Raw genomic sequence first — 26,934 nt, forward strand, 5'->3', positions numbered from 1 at the left:
GTATCACGCTAGCACAGTTGCGCGAGCAGTGCGCAGAACCGGAAGTTTTGTTTGCGCATGCGCGAGATGCTGCGCATGCGCAGTCAAGAAAACAGCCATCGGTATAGGAACAGCGATCTGAGCATGCGCAGTCGCTTCCTACGTGCTACATACCGAGCGTCAGGATGTCAGAGGCCCCAGACCGCACCAATTTAAAGGGGAAACGTCCCAAATCCAATTTAAAAGGGAAACGTCCCAAATCAAAAAAACAAAAATCTGTTAAAGCTGTAAAACAACCTTTCCTCACCTGGAATGACAGCACATTGCCGCAAATTGACCCAGGAGATGAATTTGACCTCCGAAGAACCCTCCGACAAGCAGCTACCTACGCACAAGCCGATGATTCCGACCTCGAATACTTCGATGACGATCTTTACAGTGTTTCCGGACCTCGCGAGCCCAATGATAGCTCCGTGGTCCTATACGACTATGACTTGGACGAACCTTTAGTGTTGCACACTGGCGGCCCCCACATTGAATCCGACGCAGATGCGGATTCATTTTTCGGATTTGAGGATCTTCAATCCAGCAGATATGACGTCCCAACTTATCAGTGCCGGATGATGCTGCAGCCTGACATTAACAGACAGGGAGCGGTGCAAGCCCACAGAGAGCGCCCTGCTGCCACACAGAGCATGGTCCACGTCCCGCTCAGCGTTCCCGACTCTATGAAAGAAGACATGCAAGACTCCAGAGCGCAGTCCTTGCATGAACAAGAAGTGACTCCAGAGTCACAAGCCTCCACAGCGAGCTTGTGGACAGACTCCACGGTAGAAGGAACGCAAGACTCCAGAGCGCAGTCCTTGCGCGAACAAGAAGTGACTCCAGAGTCACAAGCCTCCACAGCAAGCTCGTGGAAAGACTCCACAATTGCAGAAACGCAAGACTCCAGTGCGCAGTCCTTGCATGAACAAGAAGTGACTCCACAGTCACAAGCCTCCACAGCAAGCTCGTGGACAGAATCCACAATTGCAGAAACGCAAGACTCCAGAGCGCAGTCCTTGCACGAACAAGAAGTGACTCCAGTGTCACAAGCCTCCACAGAGAGCTCGTGGACAGCCTCCACGATAGAAGAAACGCTTGACTCCGATGCGCAGTCCTTGCAGGAACAAGACCATGAGGGTCTAGCAACCTCTCCTGACCAACCAGCGGCAGACGATGCAAGTCTGCCATGCTCACGTGAACAGCGCGAAGGCTATGACAGCCTACCATGCTCCACTGCACAGCAGCATGACCATGACGGTCTCTCATGCTACAATGAAGGGCACAGCGCTGATGACTGTTCTAGCCCAACTGAAGACAAGCCAAAGCAATCTCCTCTTCCAAGCCCGAAGGAAAAAGGTTCATGCGCTGACCTTCAGAATCATTGTAGCCGAACAGAGATTAATAATGCTGCACGGTCACAGAAGGATACTGAGGATTTGCTAAAGAAATTACCTATATGTTTAACCACACTAACCCCAGTGATTAAGGAGTTATGTATGGGGAGTATAATGTGGGCAATTGAGAACAGTAAAAGAGAGACTGTGACCATGCCAGTCCCAGCAAAATCAGACCCAGAGACCATGAAGGCATGTACATTAGACAAAGATACATATGAGGTACCTGAGAAGAAAAGTGAAACGGAATGTTCTTTGGAAAATAGTACAATGTCGATAGAAACATTGGATCCTATATTCGAGACCATACATATGGGAGAATTTGGGGATAATAAACAAGGTTCTGCAATGTCTGGGGGAAGATTTAAAATTCCAAAGAAGAAAAGCCCAAATGAAGGACAACGGCAGGACAATGACAGCCCACCGACATGGTGTGCACCACCAGATGAAAACTCTGACAATTTACCCAACCCTAGTGAACAGCAAGCTGCTAATGAGGATCTATCCACGGGATGTGAGACGAGTGACGACAGCATCCCACTTCCCATGCAAAAGGTGCAAGGTGACAGACCTCGCCTAGTGCGTACCGAGGCACTCGACGATCACGGTGGGACCACTGACGACTGCGGTGGCGACGCACCGCTTCCACCCTCGATGGCTCGAGCCTCTCCACTGGTCGGTGCATTCCTGCATGTTCCGACTCCAGAAGTGCAGCTTCAGGGAATCTTGGCTGCCTCCAGTGAACCTGTTGGGACTCCAGATGGGGAGCAGCCAAGCGCCGACTCTGATTCGCGCACGCCAGACCTTGCTCCGGACGGGCGGTGTCGCGGCCTCGGTGATGGCACGCTCAGGGTGACGGCGGATGCCACGGCGACAGGGAATGGATCGCGTGGCAGTCCCACTGGGTCGGCAGTGGCGACCAGCACCGGCGGTCCAAGACGGACACACCAATTCGCGCCATCGCCAGACGTTGATGCGAGCAACAATTCTCTCTCCAAGGCGACATGCTTCGACGTTTCTCTGCGGAGTCGCCCTTCCGGCACAGCAGGTGGCCGGAACCAGCGTGCACGGTCTCGGCCAACTTCCACATCTGGCACAGTCATCGCCTTGCATATTAGTGATGGTGCTTCTTCGATGGCAACGACCCATCGGCTACAAGATGCCGTCCACCACAAACATAAAAAGAAAAAAGACTCCACCTTGTTCCTGGCATGCAGGGCGGATGGATTGGGGCGTAGGCGCAATCAGCGAGCTTTGCGCCGCCTTCCACGCTCGCAACTGAACCGGATCCTCCACTGGTTCACAAGGATGACTTTGTGGAGATGCCACTGATCATGCCCCTTCCATCGCCACCCATGACCAGGCCACAGCAGCTAAAATCCTCCCCATGCAGAAGCTAAGGCTGTTTCTGGGACCTTGCCACCTGTCAAATCCAGGGCAAACTTTATTGAAGCAGACAAGTATTTTCTCCCTTTTGAGTTGGCATGCCAGTCGAAATGTCCCCGCATAGTCAGCACATCATCTGACTGTTTACAGAAATTAATTGATAGAATTATAGAGACAATATGTGGTTGTTCTCAAGGACCACAAACCGACGAAGGTGTTCAGTTGCAGATAATTAAGGCCTCACTAACTACAGTAACATCTCAGCACATAGAAATACACGAAGGAACTGTGTTACAGGCTGTTAGAACGCGCTACAATATACACCTGGCCAGCAAAAAAAAAACTTAGTAAACCAAACCACAGCCAAGGCAACACCAACAAAGATGTTGAATGTTATATTTGCACGAATGAAAAACCAAGCACTGCACGAAGTACAACAAATGGAAAAGTAGAGACTTCGGCAACAGCATCACCTCCAACAGTCCAAGGTGAACCAGTGTGAACCCAAATCTCCACAGCTGAACCGGCTTGAGGACCAGCCTATTCTTGAGGCGGTCACCCATTAGACTGGACTTATAACGCTGTTCATACGTTCAAAAAAGTCAAACACTTCTGTATTATAACCTGTTGTTGTTTATCGTTCCAGATATCGTCTGACCGGACCATGGTTCAAGTTGGTTTTTTTTCTCGCATTCATGTTTTGTTATGGTACAACCTTGTTATTGTGACGCACCCGACATCGCCCCATGTAAATAGTTACGTCATATACACACGCTGTACACAACACACACACACACTCTTAGATGCACTCACGACACGATCATATTTATAACCACGTAGGCACATATCTTTGTAAAAAGGGGGGATGTCATGATATTCAAACACACACATCATGATAGACACACCAACAGACAAATCAGAACACACAACACCACAACCAATCACAGAAAGATATAAAAGCACAAACACGACACCTGGTGGTCAGTATTAGCTGGAGACACAGACAAGGACAGACCTGCTACACGACACACTCAGGGAGACAGCACGTGCAGAGTATCCAGAACGAACTGTATACAAGAGTTAAAATAAAATAGAGTTGTACCACATACAACTGTGTTGGCTCATCTGTGCACCAGAGCACCCAACACCACAGGGTGCTCGGTTAAGTAGATCATAAACCTACTTAAGGCCTACCTACAAAAATGTGAGAACAGCAAACGGGGGTGGGGGGGGGGGGGTGTCTCTTGGGCCATCAGAGACCACTGAGTGGTCAGGGTCAGTGCAGGGTGGCTATCCCCCGGAATGTGGGCACCTTAGCACTGCCCAGCTGGCACTTGGCACTGCTAAGCTGGCAGTACTGCCTGGATGCCAAGTGGCAGTGCAAGGGTGCCCGGCTGCCAGGGTGGCAGTGCCAAGAGTCAGGACCCAAGGGGGGGCCATGACCATGAAAGGAGGATGGCGGATTTGAAGGGTGGGGGTTTGCAGGGAAGGTAGGCAGGTTGTGGGGATCCTGGAAGGGGGGAGGGTGCTGTAAGGGGGCTTGGGCAGGCCTGAAGTGGGGGGTCGCCAGGGACCCCATAGCGGGGTGGGGAGGAGGAGTAGTTCCCATGGGGGGGAGGGGTGGTGATATTTCCCATGGGTGGTCGGATGTGGGAGACTCACCAGTTCACTTGGAGATTGGGGCACCCTTTCAAAATGGCGGCCCGATCTCGGCATTCAGCTCCCCAGTGCTGAAAAAATGGAAACACCCCAGGGCTCAGAAAAGTGACGAAGTGTCTTTGGATAGCAGTGGGGAAATCGCCAGCAGGAAACTCCCTGAAAAACCCACCACAAACAAACTTAGAAATTTTTCCTTTGAATTACGCCCTTAAGAGTTTAAAAAAAGAGATTTGGGGAAGTTCTATGTGTACCTACCCAAGAGAGCATGGGAACAAAACAAGATCAAACTGATCTGGCTTAGCGGGCATTTTAGTGACCTCCAGATTTTTATCAAGTTAGTTTGTTTAATGGTTTTATGATGTGTTTCACTGTTGAATCCTTGGCTTGCCAACATAGCCTAATATAGGGCTAAGTTGTGCATTGCCTTTTGTGAGAAACTGGAATTATAATCATATACTTTAAAGACTAGACTAATAGACAGGCATTTCTCTAAAAGCCTGTTTTAATAGCTGCCTGGTTACTTCTTGGTATTCATATCAATTACTCTTTATTCAATAAGTGCTTTAATTAATGTAACACTAAAAATTAAAAACCTTTGCACTTACATTTTGTCAACATTCATTTCTGTTACTCAAGTTTGACGTCATGAAAAGCATTGGATATATTCCTCACTCATATTTTAAAACATGAATCTTGATGTGTCATAAGAACAAATTTAGATCTCAGAATATTTGCATAAACTGCTTGAGTGATATTGCAGAATCAAACATCCTATATAACATGTTTTTGTGAACAAACAGTTAATGTTCAGGTCGATGATCTTTCATCGGAAAGACCATCGACCTGAAACGTGAACTCTGTTTCACAGTCCAGAGATGCTGCCTGACCTGCTAAGTATTTTCGGCATTTTTTATTTTTATTGCAGGTTTCTAGCATCTATAATTTTTTGCATTGATTTCTTTTTTTTAAATGTTTTTATTGAGTTTTCATATTTTGTATCCAATAATTTATAACATTACAAAACCGCTCCAAAAACCAACACATATATTTACAAGCGAGTATCTTTACAACAATGTGGCCATGATGCCCCGCACATCCCTCCCCTCCCGCTTTAGTCGGCATACATACTTTACATTCCCCAAATGGCCATATTATTTAGAGGCATTTATTTACAATTTGGTTTGGCTCTTAGCTTGCCCTCCAACCGGTCCATGCGACTTTATCCCTCCTGCTTGTCCTTTGCGTTCATTTTGCATGTCTTTGCCCCCCCCTTCCCTCCCACCCTCTCTTTCCTTTTCCTCCCTGTTCTATGGCTCGCCCATTTCTCCCCTCTCCCTTCTTATCTACTGGGTGCTGGCTACGAACAGGTTTTGAAACAAGTTAGTGAACGGCTTCCATGTCCTGTGGAAGCCTTCTTCCGACCCACGGATGGCGAATTTTATTTTCTCCACCCTGAGAAACTCCGCCAGGTTGGAGACCAGTAAGCAGCCTTGGGTAGTGCTGCCGATCATAAGCCAAGTAGGATTCTTCGGCGGGCGATCAGGGAGGCAAAGGTTGGGCAATGGCCTCCATCTCCATGTACAGTTCTAGCTGATTTTATACCCCGAAGACCACCACTTTTGGGCATGGCTCCACCCTCACTCCCACAACCTTGCACATGGCCTCAAAGAAAGTTGGCCAGTACCTGACAAGTCTGGGGAAGGCTCAGAACATGTGGGTGTGGTTGGCCAGGCCTCCCTGGCACCGTTCGTCTTTGCCCACCACCTCCGGGAAGAACCCACTCATTCACGTTCTGGTTAGGTATGCTCTGTGTATCACCTTTGGCTGCGTAAGGCTCAGCCCTGCAAATGTGGAGATGAAATTCCCCCTGTGCAGTGCTCTAATCCAGAGTTCTCCCCCTATCTCTATGCTAGTTCCTCTTACCATTTATTTCCTCGTCTCCTCCAGGGCTTGCCTCGACATTTCAACACAGTTCCCTTTCTCTAGGACACCCATGTCTAGCAGTTCTTCTACTAACGAGTGTTCTGTTTTCTGGGGTATGTCGTTGTTTCTTTGCAAGGAAGTTTTTGACTTGAATATATCACAGGTCACATCATCTTGGTAGCTGGAAATTCTCCGTGAGTTCCCCCATGGTCGCTACTCTATCATCTGTGCACAGTCCCCAACCATCAGAGTCCCATCGCTCTGTCTCCACCTTTTGAAGGTGGCGTCCATTATTGAGGGAGGGAACCTGTGGTTGTTGCAGATGGGCCCATGGTGGACATTTCGGTTCTGCTGAAGTACTGCCTCATTTAGTACAACGTCCAGAACGTAGCTACTCACAAACGCCATGATTAGCTTGTCGACTGTGTTGACAAAGGCATTGGGGATGTAGATTGGGAGGGTTCTGAACAGGAAGAGGAACCTGTGCAGCATGTTCATTTTATTGTCTGTTTTCTCCCTGCGAGGGAGAGCGGGAGTGGGCCCCACCTCTTCAGGTCCTTTTTGACTTCCCCTAGCAGACTTGTCAGGTTCCATTTGTGGATCCGTATCCAGTCTGGTCTATTTGGATCCCCAGGTTGCGGAATTTGATCTGGGCTTGCTTAAACGGCAGTCCCCCAGCTCTGTCCCTCCCCCTCCGGGTTCTCAGGGAAGATCTTGGTCTTGCTTAGATTAAGCTTGTAACCGGAGAAGGCTTTGAACTCATTTAGGGGTTTCATTATCCCTTCCATGCTGGTCCGGGATTTGAGATGTAGAGGAGCAGATCATCCGCATAGAGTGAAACTCTATGCTCTGTCTCCACCCCTTCACTGCTCCGAGGGCGATCGCCCATGGTTCGATTTCCAGGGCAAAAAGCATCAGGGACAGCGGGCATCCCTGTCTCTACCACTGTGTAGCCAGAAGAATCTAGAGCTGGTGGTATTTGTACACTTGTTGTACAGTAGTTTCACCCAGGAGGTGGACCCTGGCCCAAAACCAAACCGTTCCAGTACCTCTATGAGGTACTTCCATTCGACTCTGTCGAAAGCCTTTTCTGCGTCCAGGCAGATGATAATTTCTGGTGTTCTCTCCCCAGATGGGGGTCATTATCACGTTCAATAGGCGTCTGGGGCGAGATTGTCCGAGCCCCGCTGCCCCGACTCCGGCACGCAATTCGCTGAGGAGCGGAGAATCGGCGCCATTTGCACCGCCGCGTTTGGCACGGCGCCAGTCGTGGGCCGCTGTCCGCAGCCGGGCCGCCGATCCTCCGGCCTTGACGGGCCGAGCGGAAACGGCAGAGTCCCGCCGGCGCCGGCGGGAACTCTGCGCGCAGGGTCGGGGGGCAGCCTGTGTGGGGAGGGGGTGCTCCTTCACCGGTGGGGGGCCTCCGATGGGGTCTGGCCAGCGATCGGGGCCCACCGATCGGCAGGCCGGCCTCTCCAGCCCCGGCCCTATTTTGTTACGTGGCCGGCCCCTGAACCCCCGCGCCATGAGAATCGGTAGTGACCACGCCCGTTTCGCGCCATCATGAAACGCGACGCTGTTCACGCCGGCGCAGACACTCTGCCTCCATTTCGGAGAATCCTGCCGCTGATGTTTCATTGATTTCTTGACTACGATAATAGGCTTTGATTTTTCCTATCATAAATCAGGGCACTGGGGCTAGTTATAGCATCCCACCACCATCAGCACTAAATCTACTAATTCAACAGAATCCAAGGATCAAACCGAGGACCTCAATGATCTACACAATTCAGCTATTTGCTGAATAAACGCAATGAGTATTGCTGGAAACTTGGTTGTGTACATGTATCTTAGTGTCGAATGAATAATTTATTCTGTTTCACCTCAATTCCTATTATGTTCTTGAAACTGGACAATATCCAAATTAAATTATGGGTTCTTCCAGAAGTCTGACACCAGTAATACTCCATTATATGAATTACCTTAAATAGGTGATTATTAATAAGTTGGACACCTATGGTTTTTCTGTCTCTTTTTGATGTCTTGCTGGAAAGTAAATTCCAACATCATATTGAAAAGGATACGGATAACATTCTGATGAGTCTGCTGTTGGAATTTCTTCCTGAGGTTCTGTCTTTATGAGTGGAAACGACTTCTGTGAATGCGAATCAGTCACTGCTTTTTTAATATTTCCTATATTATTTCTATTAAAAAAAAGAAAATTGAAATATTACATACATCATACAGTACATCTGACCAATGAAGAAAATTACCAGTTAAATTGTTTATGAGGTTGTCAATTAGTCCAATCAGTTGAGTTTTAGATCTGGGTCCTAGAAGCTGAGAAGCTGAGCATTCAGATTCTAGCAGTTTGCACTTAGCCTTTCAAACCTTAGAGCTGCTTAATTAAGTAAGCGTCATAGAGAAACAGAAAACTAAGGTGGTGCTGCCACTCCTGGTAATGACAATGGTACACCTACACATGCTCAGTTTGGGTTCCGCCAGCTCATCACCTCATTACAGCCTTGCTTCACATGAATGAAATGAATGAAAACCGCATATTGTCACAAGTAGGCTTCAAATGAAGTTACTGTGAAAAGCCCCTAGTCGCCACATTCCGGCACCTGTTCGGGGAGGCTGGTACGGGAATTGAACCGAGGGAGGGAGAGTGACTGCCATTGATATCAATGCTGCACTTTACTGAACATGGCATCAAGAAGCCCCAGCAGAACAGGAGTTAATGAGAATCAAGAGGAAAACTCTCCATTGGCTGGACAAAGGAAGATGGTTGAGGTTGTTGAAAGTCAGTCATCTCAGCTTCAGGACATCCCTACAGGAGTTCCGTGGCTCAACCATCTTTAGCTGCTTCATCAATAACCTTCCTTCCAACATAAGGTCAGAAGTGGGGATGTTCATTGATAATTGAACAATGTTCATCACCATTCACTACTCCTCAGACACTGAAGCAGTCCATGTCCAAATGCAACAAGTCCTGGACAATAGCCAGACTTGGGTTTACAAGTGGCAAGTAACATTCGTGCCACACAAGTGACAGGAAATGACCATCTCCCAATAAGAGAGAATCTAATCATCGTCCCTTGACTTTCAATGTCACTACCATTCCTGAATCCTCCAATAGCAACATCCTGGGGGGGGGTTACCATTGACCAGGAACCCAACTGGACTAGCCATATACCGTGGCTACAAGAACTGGTCTGAGGTTAGGAATCTCTGCAGTGAGTAACTCACCTCCTGACTCCCCAAAGTCTGCCCACTAGTTACAAGGTAAAGTCAGGAATGTGGTGAAGGGCTCACAACCACAACCGTCTAGGACAGCAGATACCACTGGAAGTTCCCCTCCAAGCCACTCACAATCCTGACTTGGAAATATTTTGCCGATCCTTCACTGTCGCTGGATCAAAATCCCAGAACTTCTTCTCTAACAGCATGGTGGGTGTATCTGCACAACATGGACTGCAGTGTTTAAGAAAGTAGCTCACCACTACGTTCTCAAGGGCAGTTAGGGATGGGCAATGAATACTGGCCGAGCCAATGACACCCACAGCCCATGAATGCATTAAAAAACTTTCCTCATTATTCTTCTGTATGCTAAACCTTTAAGTCAGATATTTGCAGTAATTTCTATGGACATATCTGTCTCTTCTTTAAATGTATTTGAAAAATTATAACCTTACAACTGCTGTAGTGTCAAACCTAACACTTGTGATAATATTATGTAACAGCAGTTTAGTAAGTGCTGGCTAGCCTTCACACACTACGCAATTCATAAATACTGACTTTAATGGGCAGAAAACTGTGACGGTCGTGAATCAAGCAAACTGGCCTTCATGCTCATATCATGAAGTTCTTCACTGGAAATCGTAAATATGAAAATTATCCATTCAAATTTTTGACACCCATGGGGTTGCATTCAGCGCACTACCAACCCAAGGCTTAGGAAATGTTCCGAAGAACCTGCTCCACCATTCAATACCACCATGGCTGATCTTCGGCTTCAACCCCACTTTTCACCTGCACCCACTGTCCCTTGATTCCTAGATAGACCAAACTTCTGTCAATCTCAATCTTAAGTATTCAATAATGCCACATCCACAATCCTCTTATGGTAAATAATTCCAAAGATTCATAACCTTTTGTTAAAATAAATTATCCTCATCTCAGTCCTAAATGATTAGTCCCTTATCTTGAAACTGTGCCCTCTTGTTCTAGATTCTCTGGAAACAAGGTCTTAGTCTCTACCGTCAGGCCCCTTCATAATATTGAGTGCTTCAATGAGATCATGGAATCCCTGCAGTACAGAGGAGATCAATCGCCCATTCAAATCTGCACTGATCCTCTGAAAGAGCACCCCACCTAAGTCCAGAGTCCTGGCCTATAACCAGAACCCCACCCAAACTTTTGGACACGAAGGGGCAATTTCTTTTCAGCATGGCCAACCCACCTAACCTGCACATCTTTAGACTGTGGGAGGAAACCGGAGCACTCAGAGGAATCCCACGCTGGGTTCTAATTTTCTCCCAATCCTCAGGCTAACCACTTTTTCTGGCATCCTTAAAAGCCAGAATTGCATCCTTTGAGTTAATGCAATTTTTAACTTATTTTATCAACTACAATTGATTTACCTTTCTCTTTGTGTTTGTTCCTTCGAGAAATGAATATCTGTTGTAGGTTGTGTAGTATTTCTTTAAATACAAGCCAGTGTCTGTCTACCATCAAATGTTTAGTGCATTTTCCCAATCCACCATAGCCAACTTGTCCCTCATACCATCATCATTTCCTTTCTTCAGATTTAAGAGCCTAGTTTCAGAATAAACTGGATCACATTCAAACTTAATGCATTATTATGGTCGCCATTTCCCAAAGGCACCTTTACAGCAAGGCTATTAATTAGCCTTTACTCATTACACAACACTAATCCAAAACAGCCCAATCACAAGATGGCTCTTAAAGTACTACTACAGAAATCCGTCTCATACACACTCCAGAAATTTATCTTCCAGTGCACAATGCTGATTTGGTCAATGTGTTAACTAAGTTGCCCATTATTACTGTATTACCCACGTTACATAAATTTCTAATTTCCTGATTTATACCATGCCGAACATTAGCACTACAGTTTGGTGGCCTATAAAGAAACTCCCACGAAGGTCTGCTGTCTTGCTGTTTCTTAGTTCCAGCCAATCTGATTCTACATCTTAATCCTTCAATTTAAGGATCAAGTGGTGCCATGAGCTTGGCTGTGACTGCGTTTCTCAGAGGAACCAACAACCTCAGCAGCGTCCAAAACGGAAAACCAATTAGCGAATGGGACAGTGGGCTCCTGCACTACCTGCCTGATTCTCTTGAAGTGCCTGGTGGTCACCGTTCCCTTTCTGCCTGCACACTCCTAGCCTGCGGCGCGACTATCTCTCTGAATGTGCTATCCATGTAGCTATTTGACACCATAAAACTCTTGCTCAGTAGCAACTGCAAACAAATGCCTATTTTTGAAATACTATGTTCATAAATTTGATTTTCAGCCATTAATTTACCATCATTATTCCTTGATTTGCTAGATAGGATACACTGTTTTTGTTCCTTTTTCATGAGGGGAGAAAAGAGATACTGTTCATGTTCCAGCTCAGAAGAAAGGGACTGGCTGACATACCTTTTATTTGGCCTCACATTACTATCGGGCAATATAGAGTAGTTATGACAGGGAAACAATAATGCAAAGTACACAAATATAAACAGCAATAGAAAACTTTAAAGGAATTTCTGGCACAGTAGAAGCAAAAAATATGTTGGGCTACTCACAAACAAGCTTGGTTAAGATGCACTAACCCACGTACATCTGGTGAAGAAAGGTTCATGTGACCAGTTTTCGGAGAGTGCTCCACTAAATATGTTGAAAACACAACTTCTGCAAAACATCAAATACATTCATAGACAAAATACTACCAAAGATTACCAAATCATTTACTTCATCCAACTCCTTAAAGCTTCAGAACTTTGAAGTGTAACGACTTAATATTCTTTCCACTTATAAAGACACCGGGCGGGATTCTCCAGTTCCCCAGCTGCGTGTTCCTCGGCGGCGCGCCATTCGCTGGTGGTGGGATTCTATCTTCCCGCCTCTTCTCAATGGGATTTCCCATTGTAACCACCCCACGCTGCCGCGAAACCCGCTGGCGCTCCCGGTGGGAAAAGTGAATCGCAACGACCGGAGAATTCCGGCCACTGTTCCAAGGATACATTGGGCAGGATTCTCCGTGAATCCCGCCCCCGCCGAATTCTCCAGCACCGGAGATTCGGCGGGGGCGGGAATCGCGCCGGTCGGCGGGCCCCCCCGGCGATTATCCGGCAATGCCGGTCCCGCAAACGTGAATTAAACCACCTCCCTTACCGGCGGGACCAGGCGGCGCGAGCGGGCTCCGGGGTCCTGGGGGGGGGGCCCCGGGGGGTGCCCCCACAGTGGCCTGGCCCGCGATCGGGGCCCACCGATCCGCGGGCAGGCATGTGCTGTGGGGGCACACTTTTACTACGCGTCGGCCGTGTAGGTCTCCGCGATGGCCGACGTGTAGGTGACCACCCCTGCGCATGGGCGGGGATGACGTCAGCAGCCGTTGACACTCCTGCGCATGCGCGGACTTCCGCCGGCTGGCGGAGTCCCTTCGGCCCCGGCTGGCGTGGCGCCAAAGGCCTTCCACGCCAACCGGAGGGACGGCAACCACTCCGGCGCGGGCCTAGCCCCTAAAGGTGATGGCTTGGCCCTAAAGGTGCAGAGGAATCCGCACTTTGGGCGGCCTGACTCCGGAGTGGTTCAGGCCACTCCATCCCGCCGGGACCCTCCGCCCCGCGGGTAGGGGAGAATCCCGCCCGTTATTTCGGAATTATGTTTTCGGAAATTTTCAGTATTGACATTTTTATCCAGTTGCTTCATTCACAGCTGAAAATTATACAAATAATTTTAAAAATTCATGCAAAAGAGTGGAACAACCGTTAGCAAACATGCAGCAAAAATATTCATAAGAGCAAATAATTTGTCAACACTTTGCATTTTTAATTTTAATATTGGTACTACTCAATTCCCAAAAATAATATCATTGCAGTGCAATTCTACTCAATTCAAAATGGATTAGGCAATTTACCTGACAATCTCATTGCTTCTAAAACTTCCACACTTGCTGGGTACAACAAGGCAGTAATCGATTCTTTTCTGGATTCCTGAGCAGTCCTGAAGAGCACTGTGAATTGGTATGTACAGATGTAAAAGAAAGGGCAATGACCAGATTGAAGAAGGTCAAAGAGTGAGCTAAAGGTCGACAACCTAGAATAGAATTTATTACAGATTTCAATATGTGAAAAACTAAAACAACTTTAAAAAAGGTGAGATAATGATTTTATATTCTTTGGCCAGAAACACTGATGCTCTTAACAGTTTTAAATGAAATGTTTATTTTATTCCCATGAAGAAAAGATTTATGTTCACAACACAAATTCTGCAAATCACTGACAGCATCTTTATATTCTAGAACATTAGACAGAAATTTGTGTTTTGGTGGTATTGGGAATGTGATGTCCAAGAATATGATTGTATGAAACAGGCCAGATGAAGCAGTGGGGCATTTCCAGTCTGTCAATTTTGGAATTCCACACATAGGCAAGGAAGGCCACTGGCACATCGTACTTCATCTGTCCACAAAAGGCTACACACATCACAGCAATTTCTTCAACAATTTCAAGGTCAACAGTTTCAACAATTTCAAGCCTTTACTACCTCATCCAGAATTCCATTGTGCTTTTTATCCTTTCAACTCTTTCAGAGTAACTATGAGGCTAAACTGGCAGAACCATTGGAAGTTAGCTTTGTCAGATGGTTCCCAGCAAAATACTATTTTGTCCAAGGGAAGTTAGTGCTTCTGGACAATTGCTGAGTAAACACGTCTCTGGGAACTTCCAAGAGGGATTTCCCAGCGCATATTTGGGGTACCCCTCAAATGTGACACTGGGTAACCAGGAAGGTATGACCCAAGTTGTTCTATGTAAAGGCACAAACTGTAACTATTCTGATCTTTTCTTAAAAAAGGATTTGATTTTGTTCCACATGTATTTTACTCGTGGAAAAGCACACATTTCTGGAACTGAGGACAGCAGTGCATGGAGATGGATGCATTTTTTCAGAACAAACTTGTCTGTTTCAATGTGTTTTCCCTGCATATTGTTCCTCAGCTGGTACTTGCTGACTTACCAGTCTTTCATTAAAATATTTTGTATCTTGTAATCCGGGCACCACTGTAAACCATCATCAACTGATACACTGTCAACACCCATTCTTGGAAAAAGTTGCAACCAGGGCAGCCTGGGGTAAATCCAGTATTTCATACTTTGCTGAAAGACACGTTTTAAACTCGGGCTATCTTCAAGTTCCTGAATAGGTAAACAAAGAAAATCAAAATAAAACATATAAGCGTTTTCGCTTTGTACAAAAAAAGCTAAAGGTTTTTTTAATGATTTTTTTTGAAAGTAGAGGTGAACACAGTAGGCCAGACAAGGCTAAATGTGCCAGGTCATCAGGCTAAAATTTGCTTTTAAAAAATATTTTTATTCTCCCCCTTTTTCACATTTTCTCCCAAATTTGCACCCACCAACAATAAACAATAAGCAGTAACGAATATAATGTCAATCCCCATATCACCAACAACAATCCCATCCTCCCACCAACCTCCAAACAACTGCCCGCATGTTAACATAAACAAATAACACAAAGGAATCAGGAATCACCCATAGTCACCATTAACACATTCAGTCCCCCCCCCCACCAATATTCAATGTTATCCAATTCTCGAAAGTGATAATGAATAATGCCCATGAATTGTAGAACACCTCCATCCTTCCCCTCAGTTCAAACTTAATGGTCTCAAGAGTCAAGAATTCCAACAGATCCCCCCCGCCACGCCAGGGCACAGGGTGGAGAGGTTGCTCTCCATCCCAACAGGCGATCAATGAGCCACATCCGTTTCTAACCCCGGCTGGTCCGACACCCCGAATATGGCCTCCCGAGGGCCCGGGTCCAGTTTCACGTGCACCACTTTAGAGATTACGCTAAAAACTCCCTTCCAGTAATCCTCCAGCTTTGGACAGGACCAAAACATATGTACGTGATTCGCGGGTAGAACGTGATTCTACCCCCTCAAAGTGCCGGCTCATCCTCGCCCTTGTGAGGTGTGCTCTATATACCACCTTCAGCTGTATCAGCCCCAACCTCGCACACGAGGTGGAGGCATTCACTCTCCGGAGCATCTCACACCAGAAACCCTCCTCCATATCCTTTCCCAACTCTTCCTCCCACATTGCTTTGATCCCTTCCAGTGGTGCCTTCTCCTCTTCCAAAATAGCCCCGTAAACCGTCGACACCACCCACTTCTCCAGTCCCCCTGTCGTCAGCGCCTCCTCCAGCCATGTGGAGGCCGGTTCTACCGAGAAGCCGATGTATCCCCTTCCTGGCAAAATCTTGAACCTGCATGTATCTAAACATTTCCCTCTGCTCCAGCCCATACTTCGCTTCCAGCTCCTTCAATGTTGCAAACCGACCCCCAAGAAACAAATCTTTTAGTGTCTTAATCTCCTTCTCCTCCCATTTCCGAAAATTTCTGTCCCACTTCCCTAGCTCAAATCTGTGGTTCCCTCAAATCAGCATTTCCCTTGACCCTGCCCCCAACCCGAAGTGTTGGCGAAACTGTCTCCAAATTCTCAATCAAGCTATTATTACCGGACTCCTTGAGTATTTCCTCGGGGCCATCGGGAGCGGCGCTACCGCTAGTGCCTTCAATCCCGACCCCCTGCACAGACCCTCCTCCATTCTGACCCACCCCCTGCCTGCCTTCCCCTCTATAGCAGCACCTTTTTAAATCTGGCCACCTTCCCTCCCAATATGAACGAGGTAATCATTCCTTCAATCTCTCTAAAAAAAAAAATGCCTTTGGCAGGAAAATCAGCAGGCATTGGAAAATGAACAGAAATTACGGCAACACGTTCATTTTAACCGCCTGTACCCAACCAGCCAGTGACAGAGGGAGACCATCCCACCTTGCCAGATCAGCTTTCACTCTCCCCACCAAACTACAAATGTTATACCGACGGAGTCCCCCCAATCCCAAACAACCTGCACCCCCAGGTATCTAAAGTGAGTCCCTGCCCTACGGAATGGAAACCCCCCCCACCCCTGCCACCACCCCCGGCTGAGACACTACAAAATACTCACTCTTGTCTAGATTTAATTTGTACCCAGAGAAAGACCCAAACACCCAAAGCAGCTCCAATATTCCCCCTATTGACACACTCGGTTCCGACACGTATAACAACAAGTCATCGGCATATACATTTTTTTTTCATAGAATTTACAGTGCAGAAGGAGGCCATTCGGCCCATCAAGTCTGCACCGGCTCTTGGAAAGAGCACCCTACCCAAGGTCAACACCTCCACCCTATCCCCATAACCCAGTAACCCCACCCAACACTAAGGGCAATTTTGGACACTAAGGGCAATTTATCGTGGCCAATCCACCTAACCTGCACATCTTTGGACTGTGGGAGGAAACCGGAGCACCCGGAGGAAACCCACGCACACACGGGGAGGATGTGCAGACTCCGCACAGACAGTGACCCAAGCCGGAATCGAACCTGGGACCCTGGAGCTGTGAAGTAATTGTGCTATCCACAATGCTACCGTGGTGCCTTATGGACACCCTATTCTCGACCCCCCCCCCCCCCCCCCCCGCACTATCCCTTTCCATACCCCTGAACTTCTTAACGCGATGGCCAACGGCTCAATCACGAGCCCTCGGCTCAACTAAGGGCTCCTAGCTTTACCTAGTCCACAAATCTTAGTCCAATCCCAAACCACTCCAGAATTGCCATCAAGTACCCCCATTCTACCCAGTTAAATGCTTTCTCGGCGTCCAATGCCACAACCACCTTTGTTTCCTTCCCCTCCGCCGGTACCATAACCACGTTCAATACCCTTCTAACATTCGAAAGAGATGCCTCCCTCTCACTCATCAGGCTAAATTTTTAACGAGAAACAGTAACTAAAAATTAACACATTTCCAGGGACGAGCATGACAATTTACAAGACTGTAATCAGTGCAAGTTTAAAGTTTTTGTACACGTTTAGTAAGTCAGTATTTCACTCTTTCGGTGAATATTTGATTTGATTTATTGTCACATGTACCGAAGTACAGTGAAAAGTATTTCACTGCGGCCGAGGGAACGTACATAGTAGACCAAAAAAGACATTGACAAATATAGTTGTTAATACTTGGTTTATCTGCAGAAATGAAAACATATCGGATAAAAATAATGTCCATATTGTTTTTCAAACTCAGTTACGTGTGGCAATTTTCATTTTGAGTTCATTTTTCATTTTCTTTTATTTCATTGGATGTCAAAGGCAGAATTTGTTGCCTGTCCCTAACAGCCCATGGTCTGAGGGCAGTTCAAAATCAACTTTAGGCTGGTCTCCCTGCCAGTGACATGTCCCAAGGTCCTCATCGAGTAACAAGTTGTTGGCTCCCTTACTTTTTACCCCAGTCCACATCATCTTAATTGTTACAGAAATTGCAAATCAATTGTGCTCATTAGTCCGCCCCTCCCAAGGGTTACTTCTATTCCATTGTAAGCCACCATCAGCAGATGATGCACCTAACTCCAATTCAATGGAGGGAAAGTCAAAGCGCCTCACACAAAGACAAAAACTCCAGGAAAGCAAAGAAAATAATGTGTATGGATAATCAAAGAGAATTGGGGTTCCCGATTGACAATAAATTTAAACCATTGCAACAATACTCAGCCATTGAAGCAAATCAAATGTTGGGATATACTGATAGTGTTAACTATAAGACAGATCGTCAGTAAATAAATACTGGCTCAGCCAGCAACACCCACATCCCATGAATGAATTTTAAATATTCTCCCTTTTGATTTATTGGCAATTAAATGCTTTGGAACATACAAAGAACCGTACAGTGCAGAAGGAGGCCAATTGACCCATCGAGTTTGTGACGACCCGCTTGAAGGATACCCTACCTAAGCCCCTCCCCTTCCCTATCCCTATAACCCCACCTAACCTGCACATCCCTGGACACTAAGGGCAATTTTATCGTGGCCAATCCACCTAACCCTGTACTGCTGGGAGGAAACCGTAGCACCCAGGGAGAATGATACAGGGAGAATGTGCAAATTCCACACAGACAAGGTCTGAATTGAACCCAGCTCCCTGGCACTGAGGTAGCAGTGCAAACCACCGTGCCGCCCACTGTAGACAACTAAGGAATTCATAAGCGCAAGTTCTCTCTTTCAATTCCTACGCAAGCTGTTGGGAACGATACAGCCCAGGAATAGGCCCTTTGGCCCTCCAAGCCTACGCCGATCATGCGTCCTATCTAGACCAAACGCCTGTACCCTTCTGTACCCTGTCTGTTCATGTGTCTATCCAGATAAGTCTTAAAGGACGTATCTGCCTCAACCACCTCACTTGGCAGTGCATTCTAGGCCACCACCACCCTCTGTGTAAAAAAAACTTCTCCTGCACATCTCCACTGAACTTATCCCCCCTCACTTTGAACTTGTGCCCCCTTCTAATTGTCATTTTCATCCTGGGAAAAAGCCTCCAACTGTTCACCCTCATAACTTTATAAACTTCTATCAGGTCGCCCCTCAGCCTCCGTCTTTCTAGGGAGAACAATCCCAGTTTATTCCATCTCTCATAGCTAATACCCTCCACACAAAGCAACATCCTGGTAAACCTTTTCTGTACTCTCTCCACAGCCTCCACATCCTTCTGCTAATGCTGTGACCAGAATTGGACACAGTGGGCATCATTCTCCGACCCCCCAGAGGGTCGGAGAATGGCCGTTGGCCGCCGTGAATCCTGCCCCCGCCGGTTGCCGAAGTCTCCGGTACCGGAGATTGGGCGGGGGCGGGAATCGGGCCGCGCCGGTTGGCGGGCCCCCCCGCTCAATTCTCCGGCCCGGATGGGCCGAAGTCCCGCCGAGGAATTGCCTGTCCCGCCTGCGTAAATTAAAGTAGGTATTTACCGGCGGGACAAGGCGGCGTGGGCGGGCTCCGGGGTCCTGGGGGGGGCGCGGGGCAATCTGACCCCGGGGGGTGCCCCCACGGTGGCCTGGCCCGCGATCGGGGCCCACCGATCCGCGGGCGGGCCTGTGCCGTGGGGGCACTCTTTCCCTTCCGCCTCCGCAACGGCCTCCACCATGGCGGAGGCGGAAGAGACTTTGCCCACTGTGCATGCGCGGGAAACTGTCAGCGGCCGCTGACGCTCCCGCGCATGCACCGCCTGGGGATGTCATTTCCGCGTCAGCTGGCAGGGCAACAAACGCCGTTTCCGCCAGCTGGTGGGGCGGAAATCCCTCCGGCGCTGGCCTAGCCCCTCAATGTCGGGGCCCGGCCCCCAAAGATGCGAAGCATTCCGCACCTTTGGGGCGACGCGGTGCCCGTCTGATTGGCGCCGTTTTGGGCGCCAGTCGGCGGACATCGCGCCGTTTGGGATAATTTCGCCCAATATTCCAAATGTGGCCTAACCAACGTTCTATATAACTGTACCATAATTTTCGAGCTTTTATACTCGATTCCCTGTCCTATGAAGGCAAGCATGCCATATGCTTTCTTTACCACCATTTCCACCTCTGCCACTTTTAAGGATGCACTGTTTCAAGACACTGTATAAAGGTTCAGAATAATTACAAATACAACATAAAAAGTGATAGGTGACTCTGAGGAAAATGTTTCCCAACTACTTCACAGTTAACATCAGCAAGAAGGAAAGCCTTCTGGAGGGTTTTTACTGACTGGAAGGACCAGTCAACAAGCTGATAATGGTAATTCTTCCTACAAAGAGTTTTAATTTATTTTTATTTTAGAGAATGGTTATGTGGAAGGATTTCTTTGTACTGAAGTAAAAGGCAATTTAAAAGCTGAGACAGAGTTGTTCTCTTTACTACCTTCTCACATTATGTTCATATTGCGATTCTTAGTAAGAAGCTTTAGCAGAAACCAAACAGGCAGGTTACTGCAGAGTATTATATGTGTCAGCCAAAAAGAATATTTAAAAAAAGACCTCACCTGTTTAATATAAACTTCATCAGCTTTTACCATTGTTCTGGAAATGGATCCACTTCCTGATAACGATTTGGTACTTGATTTTGCCCACGGGAATGGAGTCGGTGAGGTAATCAGAACTCTTGTCTTTATACTCCAGTCAGTATAGCAGTCTGGGTAAACACTAGGCTGAACTGGACTATATTCAATTGAAGCCTTAGAAATTTAAGGTAAAAAAATAAAGATGATGAATAGACATTTCCACACTTACGCGATAGTCCTGCATAGGTTATTTTCATGCAAGAATATGAACCATTCTGTGGTTCTATACGGTTGAGCAAATTTTCTACCCTTGCTACATTCTGAATGAAAATTATTTATTCATATCCATTCAATGATTCTGAAAATGATATCCCACACATTTGTAATTGTGAGCAACACAAGTGCAGAAAGTGGCTGTTCGATCCATGACTCTAGAGCAATCCAATCAGTCCCAGTCCTTGCTCTGTCCCCATAACCCTGCAAGTTTGTTCCCTCTAGTGCTCATCTAAGTTGTTTTTTAAAATCATTTACCACCTCCACTTCCACCAGTTCCAGGTAGTTATCGCTTGCTGCATGAAAAACGTCTTCCCCAGTCTTCCGGTGGCGACCAAGGAGTGAACGGTCGCACGTAAGGTGGCTCCTGTTTGGGGATTTGGATTTTGGCTGTTTTTGCCCATTTAACGGGTGCTGTTTAGGTAGAAGTGGTGTAGCGGAAAGTCTGGAGGCTGGCATGGGATGGCTGGAGGCTACAATACGAAGAAGTCGAGTAAGGGGTTCTTGTCTGATTCAGAAGACCCTCGTGTCGCAGGATGAGAGAAAATGGTGGAGGTCCATGTGCCGTTGTTGCCCTCTCAGTGGAGAATGGAGAGGCTGGTGGAATTTCTGATGGAGGGGTTTAGGAAGCAGAAGCAGGTGGCCACGGACGATCTGGTAACAGCGACTGACCCCATTTGGGCAGCTCTGGACAGGGTGGAACAATGGTGAGAGGTACAGGGCTCTCTGATTCGGAAGGTGGAATATGCAGTCACGTCGCTGGAAACAGAGGTGGCAATGTTGGCAGGGGAGAGAAGACATTGAAGGCCTAAGTCACAACCTGGAGAAGTGCTCCAGGCGCCAAAATTGGAGGATCATTGGGCTACCAGAGGGCATAGAAGATGCAAATTCCACAGACTTGGTGGCAAAGATGTTTGGAAATCTGTTTGGGTAGGGCGTCTTTGTAAACCTCACAAAGTGGAGCAGGCCTCACCGGTCAAGCCCAGATCTGGGGAGCGGCCATGGGCGATCAAAGTGCGACTCCACAGGTACGTGGACAAGGAAGAGATCTTAAGGTAGGCGAAGGAAACTCGAGAATGCAAATGGGAGGGCCACACCTTCAGAATTTACCAGGTTGTTGGGGCAGAACTGTCAAAAAGGCGAGCGGGGTTCAATAAAGCCAAGGCGGCTCTTTATAAGAGCAAAATGATGTTTGGAATGGTGTCCCCAGCATGCCTGCGGGTTACGTTTGGAGACAGGGACCATTACTTCGATACACCGAAGGAAGCGAATAACTTTGTAAAGAAACATGGACTGGAAAGAATTTGAATGTCACTGGAGTTGGTGTCACTGGGGTAGTTGGTTTTTTTTCTTGCTCTTCCCAGATTTCATTGGGTCACTATCTGTGCACAGTCTGCACGTTCTCTCTGAGTCTGCGTGGGTTTCCTCCGGATGCTCCGGTTTCCTCCCACAAGTGCCGGAAGATGTGCTTGTTAGGTGAATTGAACATTCTGAATTCTCTCTCGGTGTACCCGAACAGGCGCAGGAATGTGGCGACGAGGGAATTTTCACAGTAACGTCATTGCAGTGTTAATGTAAGCCTACTTGTGACAATAAAGATGATTATTAGTTAACGAGAGTGAAGTGGGAGAGCCGTGGCTGGTTAACTGGGGGGGGCAGAGGTCCCCAATCAGGCTGGTTATGTGGAACGTAAGGGGGTTAAATGGGTCAGTTGAAAGATCTCGGGTGTTTGCCCATCTAAAAAGTTTGAAGGCGAATGTTGTTTTCTTGCAGGAGACACATCTGAGAGTTCGGGATCAGACAAGACAAGAGGAAGGGGTGGGACAGGTGTTCCATTCGAGCTTTGGCGCGAGGACGAGGGGGACCAAGGTGCTGATCAATAGGAGGGTGGATAATATTTTGGTGGATTCAGTGGGGAGATATGTGATAGTGAGCGGGGTGTCGTCGGGCACTCCAATGGTTTTGGTGAATTTTTTCTCTACTGTGAACTGGGAGAATACGGATTTTAATAATAATCTTTATTGTCACAAGTAGGCTTACATTAACGCTGCACTGAAGTTACTGTGAAAAACCCCTAATCACCACACTCCAGCGCCTGTACAGGTACACTGAGGGAGATGGTCAAACCCTTGATTGGGCACAGAGTGGCTGAAGATTGTGGGAAAACCTGACAGCAGTTCTCCCCATCTATTGTTGCATGTTTGCACATCAACAGTTTTATACCAATTACACTTGTTTCAATTTCTCACCATCATGGTCACTTCCTATTTGTTTTATGGTTTCTTGTTAACAGTAACTCGCATAAAATTCTTAAGCCTTCATAGCACCCGCCAAAGCTCCATTTAATAAACAGTAAATTCACTTCTTAATGTAGTAAATGAAACAAAAACAACTTTACTGTGCATTGCAAACAGAAAAATGTTTTACTTAACATTGCAAACCACATTTTTGAGTTCAGTACTTACTTTGGTCTGCAGCTGTGGAACAGTTGAATAAATTGGAAATTGAGTGCAACATTTGGGTTCACCGTCTTTAAATCTCTTCAGCTCCCCACTGATCTGCTTGTATTCTGCCTTCAGATACCGGTGCTCATCTTTCAAGCCAGCAATTTCTGTGTTCAGTTTTTCATTTATTTGCTGCAGTGCCTCACACACGGTGGTCATTTGAACACCTTCGTAGCCTGAATTAACTTTAAAGATATCCAGCAGAGTCTGTGCAGCTTCAAACCGGGCTTTTTCGTCCTCGCCCTCTTGATGATTCAGTGACAGAGATGCGACAACTGATCCTTCCTTTGGAACTGTAGGACTAGCAAAAGGTGCTTTGGGTCTTTTTGGAAGATCCTTCTGATGTCTCTGGCCATAGTTCTGCTTTATCCTCTTGTGAAATGCCAAGACATTCTGGGGATAGTTAAACTGATTTCCACCTTGTGACTGCTGGCCTGAAGAAAAATAAGAAAACTTGCTAATATTACACTGTATGCCTGACAGCAAAAGTGTGACATTTGTTGATATTAAGAAAAGCCATAGTTACCAGAAAAAGGCAAAATAACCAAAATGCAATTAAAGTTTGTACTGTACACAGCAGTTATTATCATTATATTCTTATCGTGTTGCTTTACAATTCCTTCTTCATGCAGATATTCCCAGTATTTTACAGTTCTCAACCGGCTGGTAAGAGCAGCACAAGTTATGATTTCCATAGTTATGCTCCTGTGAGGTGGGACTGATTTCCATAGTTATGCTCCTGTGAGGTGGGACTGATTTCCATAGTTATGCTCCTGTGAGGTGGGACTGATTTCCTTAGTTATGCTCCTGTGAGGTGGGACTGATTTCCATAGTTATGCTCCTGTGAGGTGGGACTGATTTCCATAGTTATGCTCCTGTGAGGTGGGACTGATTTCCTTAGTTATGCTCCTGTGAGGCGGGACTGATTTCCATAGTTATGCTCCTGTGAGGTGGGACTGATTTCCTTAGTTATGCTCCTGTGAGGTGGGACTGATTTCCTTAGTTATGCTCCTGTGAGGTGGGACTGATTTCCTTAGTTATGCTCCTGTGAGGTGGGACTGATTTCCTTAGAGTAACAATTTCTCTTCTTCAAACAAGTTCGGCCAGCACATGTTTTACACCCAGATTCAAACAGCTATTAAAGCTACAATTGAAACCCGAATCTCAGTAAACACCAGGGTTTTGAACTTGTAATAAGGAAAAAAATATTTATGTTTGATAATTAGATGATTTTAAGTATTGTTATATTAATGCCATAACCTGTGGAATGTATTTAATTGGATTATTCATAATGTTATGGGCCAGGGCTTAGAAACACCAAAGTATGTTATGAACTCCACCTGACCTACAACCTTTATGTTGAATTTGGCTAGGATGAGCACAACAGCCTTCCCTTCAGGTGTGATTCATCAGACTTCCTAGACATTTTAATCAAAATAAGCTTTATTCTAAGAACTGAGTCTATATATATATAAAAAACAAACAAACAGCAAGAATTCTTATCAATTACAAACATAAAGACATCACACAGCTACAGTGATGCACGATCAATAACTCCAGAAGCGAGATTGGAGACAACTGAAGGTTTTAATACGCTAGATGTTTCCCCCAGCAGCGCAGGTACAGAAGAAAGCTGCTGGGGCGGTACGGGCTCTTATACCCAGTCTTGCAGGGCGGAGCTAACATACCCAATGGGAACGAGTACATTCTCCACCAATGGCATTCCGGCATTACCAAGTACCGTAATCCTTCTAACACAGACTACCACATTCACCCCCTGTTAAAAGAGAGTCCGGCGGGGGTGGTGGCTTCGTATTACAACGTGGTAAAGTGGTAGAACTTACAGTTATGAAGATACCGTAATGCCTCCGTACAGCGTTTTGCCTTATTACACCTTAACTATTTATAACAGTAATGTACATTTTAAAATGAAGCAATTAGTCGATCGGGGGCCCTGGTCGTCCTCTGCGATTGCCGTAGCTTTGGTTTTGATGCCGGTGGAAGTTCGGGCGTCTGTGACTCCGGGAGTGTGGTTTCGGCTTCTGTGGCAGCTTCATCACCCCTAGATGGGGCCGGTGGAAGGACCGACTGACCTGGAAAGGGGGCAGCTGTGGGGTGCGCCGGTGGGCGGGAGGGCCTAGACAGGACCGGTGAAAGAACCGATTCACCTGGGGAGGGGGCGGCTGTGGGGTGCGCCGGTGGGAGGGAGGGTGGGACTAGTGGCGGGAGTTTATGTGGGGATCCAGCGGGCGCCAGGTCCCATGGGGAGACCGTATCTTGTCGGCCGTCGGGGTACGCCACGTAGGCGTACTGAGGGTTAGCGTGGAGGAGATGGATCCTCTCGACCAATGGATCCGATTTGTGCGCCCGCACGTGTTTTCGGAGCAGGACGGGTCCGGGAGCTGCCAGCCAGGTCGGGAGCGAGGTCCCAGAGGACTTCCTTGTGAGGTGTTTGGTTGGTCGTGGTACAGAGCAGTGACCGGATGGAGTGGAGGGCATCCGGGAGGACTTCCTGCCAGCGGGAGACTGGGAGATTCCTGGACCGCAGGGCCAGTAGGACGGTCTTCCAGACCGTTCCGTTCTCCCTCTCTACCTCTCCGTTTCCCCAGGAGTTGTAACTGGTCGTCCTGCTCGAGGCAATGCCCTTGCTGAGCAGGAATTGACGCAGTTCGTCGCTCATAAAGGAGGACCCCCTATCACTGTGTATGTAGGCGGGGAAACCGAACAGCGTAAAGATACTATGGAGGGCTTTTATGACAGTGGTTGCGGTCATGTCAGGGCAGGGGATGGCGAATGGGAACCAGGAGTACGTTCAGGAAGTACGTGTTGCGGTCGGTGGAGGGGGCCTTTGAAATCCATACTGAGGCATTCAAAGGGGCGGGAAGCCTTTATCAGGAGCGCTTTCTCTGGCCTGTAGAAGTGCGGTTTGCACTCCGCGCAGATTTGGCAATTCCTGGTGGCTGTCCTGACCGCCTCGATGGAGTAGGGCAGGTTACGGGTCTTGATGAAGTGGAAAAATTGAGTGACCCCCAGGTGGTAGAGGTCCTCGTGGAGGGCTAGGAGGCGGTCCGCTTGTGCGTTGGCACATGTGCCGCGGGATAGGGCATCAGGAGGCTCGTTTAGCTTCCGGGGACGATACAAGATCTCATAGTTGTAGGTGGAGAGTTTGATCCTCCACCGTAAGATCTTGTCGTTTTTTTATCTTGCCCCGCTGTGCATTATCGAACATGAAAGCAACCGACCGTTGGTCAGTGAGGAGAGTGAATCTCCTGCCGGCCAATCTCCTGCCTCCAATGTCGTACAGCTTCTACTTTGGCCTGGGCCTCCTTTTCGACTGAGGAATGACGGATTTTGGAGGCGTGGAGGGTGCGTGAGAAGGCCACCGGTCTGCCCGCTTGGTTGAGGGTGGCCGCCAGAGCTACGTCGGACGCGTCACTCTCGACCTGGAAGGGGAGGGACTCGTCGATGGCATGCATCGTGGCCGTTACAATGTCTGCTTTGATGCGGCTGAAGGCCTGGCGGGCCTCTATCGACGGGGGAAAAACTGTGGATTGGATCAGTGGACGGGCCTTGTCTGCATAGTTGGGGACCCACTGGGCATAGTAGGAAAAAAAC

General features: G+C 47.4%; 1 protein-coding gene across 1 annotated transcript in view; it reads right to left on the minus strand.

Annotated features, from left to right (window-relative positions):
• LOC140410679 (protein downstream neighbor of Son-like) overlaps positions 1-26,934 on the minus strand; it is a 49,849-nt gene that overhangs the window by 4,777 nt on the left and 18,138 nt on the right. Inside the window, exons 2-7 of the mRNA XM_072499067.1 lie at positions 23,281-23,753; positions 20,525-20,716; positions 14,638-14,816; positions 13,538-13,716; positions 12,204-12,309; positions 8,471-8,590 (exon numbers count right to left, since the gene is read on the minus strand). Of these exons, the coding sequence (XP_072355168.1) occupies positions 8,471-8,590; positions 12,204-12,309; positions 13,538-13,716; positions 14,638-14,816; positions 20,525-20,716; positions 23,281-23,753 (1,249 nt within the window). The remainder of the gene's footprint in view (positions 1-8,470; positions 8,591-12,203; positions 12,310-13,537; positions 13,717-14,637; positions 14,817-20,524; positions 20,717-23,280; positions 23,754-26,934) is intronic.

Source organism: Scyliorhinus torazame, chromosome 4 (genome assembly GCF_047496885.1).
Source record: "Scyliorhinus torazame isolate Kashiwa2021f chromosome 4, sScyTor2.1, whole genome shotgun sequence".
NCBI classification, from domain to species: Eukaryota; Metazoa; Chordata; class Chondrichthyes; order Carcharhiniformes; family Scyliorhinidae; genus Scyliorhinus; species Scyliorhinus torazame.